The sequence below is a fragment of the Parasteatoda tepidariorum genome, chromosome X2 (genome assembly GCF_043381705.1).
Source record: "Parasteatoda tepidariorum isolate YZ-2023 chromosome X2, CAS_Ptep_4.0, whole genome shotgun sequence".
Lineage (NCBI taxonomy): Eukaryota > Metazoa > Arthropoda > Arachnida > Araneae > Theridiidae > Parasteatoda > Parasteatoda tepidariorum.
The window spans coordinates 49,620,895-49,627,479 of NC_092215.1; the positions used below are offsets into that span (position 1 = coordinate 49,620,895).

The 6,585-nt window shown below is 29.2% G+C and overlaps 1 protein-coding gene across 3 annotated transcripts in view; it reads right to left on the reverse strand.

Moving 5' to 3' along the window:
- Window positions 1-2,360, reverse strand: part of LOC107437400 (DOT1 like histone lysine methyltransferase grappa) — a 49,134-nt gene extending 46,774 nt beyond the window's left edge. For 2 of the 3 annotated variants that reach the window (XM_016049391.3, XM_016049388.3), the window contains exons 1-2: window positions 2,078-2,360; window positions 1,872-1,912 (exon numbers count right to left, since the gene is read on the reverse strand). In XM_016049391.3, coding sequence (XP_015904877.1) covers window positions 1,872-1,912; window positions 2,078-2,152 — 116 coding nt within the window. In that variant the 5' untranslated portion in view covers window positions 2,153-2,360. The remainder of the gene's footprint in view (window positions 1-1,871; window positions 1,913-2,077) is intronic. The other variant, XM_071188167.1, reaches the window with a different exon arrangement.
- Between the last annotated feature and the right edge of the window lie 4,225 nt (window positions 2,361-6,585).

Consider the following 6,585-nt stretch of genomic DNA (forward strand, 5'->3'; position numbering starts at 1 on the left):
ATATATATATATATATATTGCATAAACGAAAATGATAATCATTAATCAAGAAAATAACTATCTTATTACTAATCCTAAATGAATTCCACTCTTCAACCACTATTTTCAAAAATACTATTAAAGACCTTAATTAAAATTAATCTTAAATTTTATTCATTAAACAATATTATGTAGCAAGAAACAAACTCCTAAGATAAATAAACTATAAAAAAAAAATACTGATTCTGTTTACTTATTACAAATTATACCTTTTCATTACTATTTTTTAAAATAATTTAATTTAAAATCTCCTTAAAATCAATTTTTAATGATATCCATAATAGGAAGGGAAAAAATTTAAACTCTTAAAATAAACAAGAACTCAAGTCATAGAGATAGCTAGTCTATCAATGTTATACTAATCTTTAATGAATTTCATTTCTAAGAAATAGGATTCTCTTTCAAACTATTGACTTCACAAAATAAAGGAAGATCTACAAATCATGAAACTCTTGAGGATTCAAAAATAAAAAAAAGGTATTTCATCATAATCCCTAGGGAGCTCATAAATAAACATATTCAGTCAAAGTATTAATCCATATCTTTCTAGAAATAAATTACAGTACTTGCACAATCATTGAATATGACTGATATAATAAATATCCATTTGGTCTGAGAATATTTTTAAAATACTCATTCAAGCTTAATAAATTATATCTTTTGTTTTTATTTATTTTCTTTAAAACATCCACTGCATATCAAGATTATAAATGAATTAAAGTGCTTTTTTGCATTACAGCTTACCTGATAGTTAATTTAATATATAAAGAATATTTATTATTTAAACAGAATACATTTATATGAGCATGATTTCTCTTTTATACATCATATTTTGTAAATAAAATATGTTATGTTAAGATTATGGTAGATAAGTGATCTAATAAAAACAAAATATACATTGAATATATAAAATATTTAAAAAAATTAAGTTTTATAATTCAATAAAGTTTTTTTTTTTTTTTTTAAGAGAATGCCATTGTTTTCATAGGATCCTTAAAAAATTACATTAATCAAATTTGAGACTTAATATATGATTTAACTCCTATATATCATATTTACTATATAAAAAAGTCACCTTATGGAAATTTGATTTTATTTATTTTAAAGAAAAGAACTTTCATAGAACTTTGCAAAATGTATATATTTTTGAGACTTAATGAATGATTTATGTAAAAACTATTATATTTCGTAAATAATAAAAAAATTACCTGAAAATTGTTAAATTTTTATTTTTAAAGTTACAATTAAATTATCGTGCAAAGTGAATCAAAAATAAATTATGAGTATGATAGGTAAATATATATAGGAATGGTTTTATATGAGAACCTATGTATCAATAACTTTGGATATCAGTTATAGATTAACCTGACTATTGTTCTAATTATAATTTATGCTACATTGATATTATGGATATTGACTAACCACTATTGCAATTATAGCAAAACAATAATATCAGGAATTGAAATAAGATATCTAAAGAGAAAATTCATTCACACATTGCTAGAAATTTAATTAGTTTGAAAAAAATATTTTTATAGTTTAAAGAAACTTTTTCAAAGTTATCATTTTTTATTAATGAAACAAAAATACGATAAAAAAAAATCAAGTTGGAAAAGTTAACTATCATGCTTTATAAAATTTCAGGCGAATGCACACATGGATTTACTGTCGGTATTAAACTAGACCAAATTATTGTGTTTTATGTAGCACATTTAAATAGTTGAAGACACTTGAAAAGTCACACAACATTATACATAATAATTTAAACAATCAGCATATGTTGTATCGGGGGATAACCTTTTAACCAGCTTAAAAGAACATCTTTGACTCACCTAATGGTATCCACAATTTCGGTCGCTTTATCATATTTATCCTACAATAAGAGAAAGTATAATTATTAGTAAATTTACATGCAACAAGTTATTGCTATAAATATAGAAGTGTTTAGTAATATCATAAAGCAATCGAGGTTGTTAAACTTAGCTGATAAGCATTTAATAAACAAATACATAAACAAAGCTTTGTAATGTTAGTTTACCGATGTTGTTAATGGCCATTGGTACACAGCTGGTTCAAAACCGCATGGGCTATGAAGCCTAAGCTCCATAGCCATTTACGTTTTTTTATGCACTTAAAAAGAACCGTGTTTAAACATTAATATAAAATTTAGCTTTCAATTAAAAATCTTTTCCGCCCATTCTATACCCTTTGTAATCACTCCTTCCCTCTCTTCCTCAACCATTCATTACACATTCTGAGAAGCGTCTATCACGTGACCCTCAATGTAAAATGTCATTGGTCGTTTGAGTAAATAGCTTTCTATAAAAGTACAGTCATGGTTATTAGAAGATTTCTAAGCAAAAGATCTTCTTACTTTTTTTTTATCATTTAAAAGCTTTTAACAAGCATGTATCGCTTGTACAATCCATTTAAAAACTATTTTTCAAAGGATAAAATGAAAAAGTGCTCGTTTCACTTTAGAAAAATAGGCAAACAGAAACGTTCCAATAACCTACCTCTTAAATCAATACCCGCATCTTGTCTGCAAGAACGCATCTAGTGATAATACAAAAAAAAAAAAAAAAAAAGCTGAGAATGTCGATAAGAATTAAGTATGTAGCTTTTATTAATTACAGTGCGTTGGAAGCAGTTTAAACAGTAATTTTGCAACATCGGGCACTTTTCCACCCTTATTCACAAAATCCTCTTCCTTATCTACAGTTTCAAATAAAATTTTAAAAAGTCTCCTCATTTTCTCTTACATCTCCTTTAAGAACAACAAGAGCATGAACCTAATAATTCCAAACAAAATTAATGTATAGGCTATCATAACCAAAATTCTTTAGAATGATGCAGTGGTGAAAATAACACTTCAAAATATGCAACACAAGGGGGTGTGGTATTCCAAGGTGTACAACAAGAGAAACAAAAGCAAAATGTTGCACAATAATAATTTTATACATCCGACTGAGGCAAATGCATTTCAAACGTTAATGCTGAGTAGGATCCTCCAATTTCCAGATTTCTTTTCCTATATTTGATGATAATGGTACGCAAATGGCCCGAATGAAGAATATAAAAAAAATTCTAACCACAATTTTTTTAACAGAATCTAAATAATCAAAAATCATTTTATTTCATAAGATAGGAAATTTGTAACTGTAATATTCTCTGATTAATTCACCACACAAGGACATTCGAAATACGAGCTCCTCTGCCAATTATTTTGGAACATACAAAGGCAAATTTTAAACTGTAAAACTTTGAAAATATGTATTTGGCAATCTTCGTAAAAGCATTCAAAATTACTTCGTATTAATATAGTAATTTATTTTATAAAAATTATTCTCTTTAAGTTTTGTTTAACATTATGACTAGCTGTTATTCTTACATTTTTCTGTCCCGCAGTGGACTGATCGTTAAGACACGGTTCCCAGCAGATCACCGAAGTCAAGCATCACTGGCTGCGGTCAGTGTGCGGGTGGGTGACCACTTGGATCAGTCTGCGTAGGGACCGAGGGTGTGCGGTATTGGTTCTCGTTAAACTGTGCTACCGTAAAGTGCTCGACTTCGCGCGCAGGTCGTTGGGCTACCGAAGCGGGGGTGCCATCCCCTCCGCAAAGGATCAAAATTGTGATGGCATGTCTTCGGATCATCCTCCGGGATGTTTCCCAGACCGTCGCCAATAGCCCATTGTGCAGCTCTAGTGCGACGTAAATTAACAACAACAACAAATAATCCATACTCGAATCTGCTATCATTTAATCAGTACTTGAATTTACTGTCAGTTGATCATTACCCCACATTATTGTTAGAACCCACTATCTTTTTATCGGTTTTTAGGGAGGGAATGGGACACCCCGGGGGGTGGTAAACGCATCATCAAGAGGCCACTGTGTGGTAAAAATTTATTTAAATAAATAATAAATGAATTGAAAAAATTAATTTGTGAGCACCGAAATTTTTTGAAAATTCATTAGACTGATAATTACAAAATATTAAAATGAAATTGTTTAATTTTTCCTATAAAAATATGCTATGAAACACACGGTCCAAATTCGAGACTTCTATCTTGACAGCTAGCCCATTGTGCAGCTCTAGTGCGACGTAAATGGACTATAACAACTACAAGAACTATCTTGACAGCAACATGTTACATTGCATGATTGTCAATTATGATAATTAACCCTAATCACAACGATAATTACAAAATATCAAAATGAAACTTTTTTATTTTTCTTATAAGGAACCCATGATTCAAATTTATGACTTCTCCCTTAGTAAAAACGCGTTATTTAGCATTACTGTTAAATAGGCTAATTACCCTAATAACTGCGATAATAATAACAAAATATCAAAATGAAACTTTTTAGTCTTTTTATATCGGATAAATAATTAATGGTCCCAATTTGAAACTTCTACCTCGGTAAAAACTCGATATTTAACATAACTGACAATTAGGCTAATTACCCCAAGTTCCCTCGATAATTACAAAATATCGAAATGAAATTTTTTTAGTTATTCTATTTATCTCATATAGAAAACATGGTCGAAATTTCCGCTTTTTAACTTCATGGAAGTGGGAGTCTTAGAGATAAAATGAGTGAGGGTTTCGCCATTTCTTAGATAGAAGATTTAAATATAGATACTATAATTATTGGTCCTAACTTGAAACTTCTACCTTGGTAAAAACTCGATATTCAACGTAACTAACAATTAGGCTAATTACCCCTAGTTACCTCGATAATTACAAAATATCAAAAGAATTTTTTTTTAGTTATTCTATTTATCTCATATAACTATCCAAAACTGCATCTCATCAAAAAGAAGCATCTTAGCCGGAGTACCTCAGGGCAGCATACTTGGACCGATTTTATACATACTTTACACCTATGATTTCCCTATAAATAAAGCAGATTACAATAGCATTACAGCCTTCTACGCAGATGATACCGGTATAATAATCAAATCCAGAAATCCAAACTTAGCTCTAATAAAACTACAAGAACAAATAGATGAAATAGAAGACTGGTGTAGAAAATGGAAAATAGCCGTAAACGCCGACAAATCACAAATCCTCATCATACAAAAAAGAAGAATTAAAATTTTACCTCAATGCAAACCGAAACTGTTCAACATTCAAATCCCAATAGTTAAGAGAGCAAAGTAGGGGAGAAGGGGGTACAGTGGGTCAATTTTGAGATATTTAAATATAATTCTAAAAATATTCTTAGAAAAGAATATCAAACTTATGCATTTTGTTTTCTAATCCATTAGCTATCCTAATTAAATTTATTACAATTTAGCAAAATGTTTTTTTACAATAAAAAGACATTTTTCTAAAGTACTACTTGTTGACCCACTGTGCCCCATAAAGGGGTACAGTGGGTCAACAAATGGGGTACACTGGGTCAACTAACGAAAAATACAATAAAAAATTTTATTTCATTCAATATTGAGTTTTTAAATTTATTTTATTGCCTGACAATATTTAGTATTAAGTTAGACAGTAAAATAGCTCAAAGTTTATAAATGAAAAGTATATTTTCTTGCTCTAAAATACACATACACTACATTGCATAAAAAAATTAAAGAGAAAGGTTGTAATTAGACATTACTTTATTTTAAGTGCTATTTAGTTTACAAAACTTTTGGTTGCATTGTTATTTTTAAGACATTAAATCAAAAACTTAATTTACAATAACTAATGAACATTATATGACAGGAAATCTACAGCAAAAGTCTGTTTTGTCATTGTTCTCTTAGTTCCTTGAAATACATTTGGTTTAGGCAACTTTCTCACTATATCTTTACTGTCTGCTGTATAAATGTCTGCCTCATCAAAGATAAAGGCATAACCTGGCTGAATTCTTTTCATGTAGTGAACTTCAAATTCATTTTCTTTCTTGCCTACGACTTCAGCAAGATAGTGTTTAAAACTGTATTTTTTTGCCATGAACTGTTACTAATACGAAATCTCCAATGTCAATATTAAAAACTTCTTCAAGTTCCAAATCCTCAAAGTCAGATTCGTTTGAAGATTCTTTCCATTCTTCCTCCTCTTCAGTTGAGCTGTATTGTAATTGCTTGTAAATTTTTGTTTGTTTATTTCTCCCTCGCTTCTTATCATTAAGTCTTTTTCTCTTTATTTCTTACTTAAGTGTAAATATTTATACTAATTTAGTGGACTATACTTAAGATAGCTAATGGGTTTTTGCATTTCCACAGACTGGGGTCAACAAAATGAATTTCAATAGTTTATTTTAATAAATGTATCACTTATTTACTTGTTTCACATGGAATACCAAATGCCCCATTGCGAACAATATGTATAAACTCTTTTATTTAATAAACTAGTATACAAATTAAATTAAGGTCATTTAAACATTAAAGTGTAAAAGATTAACAGAAGGACAATGAATATATAAATGGGGGTACAGTGGGTCATCGACCCACTGTACCCCATTTCAAGTGACCCAGTGTGCCCCACATGTACCATTTTAGTATATTTCACCTCAAACTCTTGCTCTTCAAAATATTCATTTA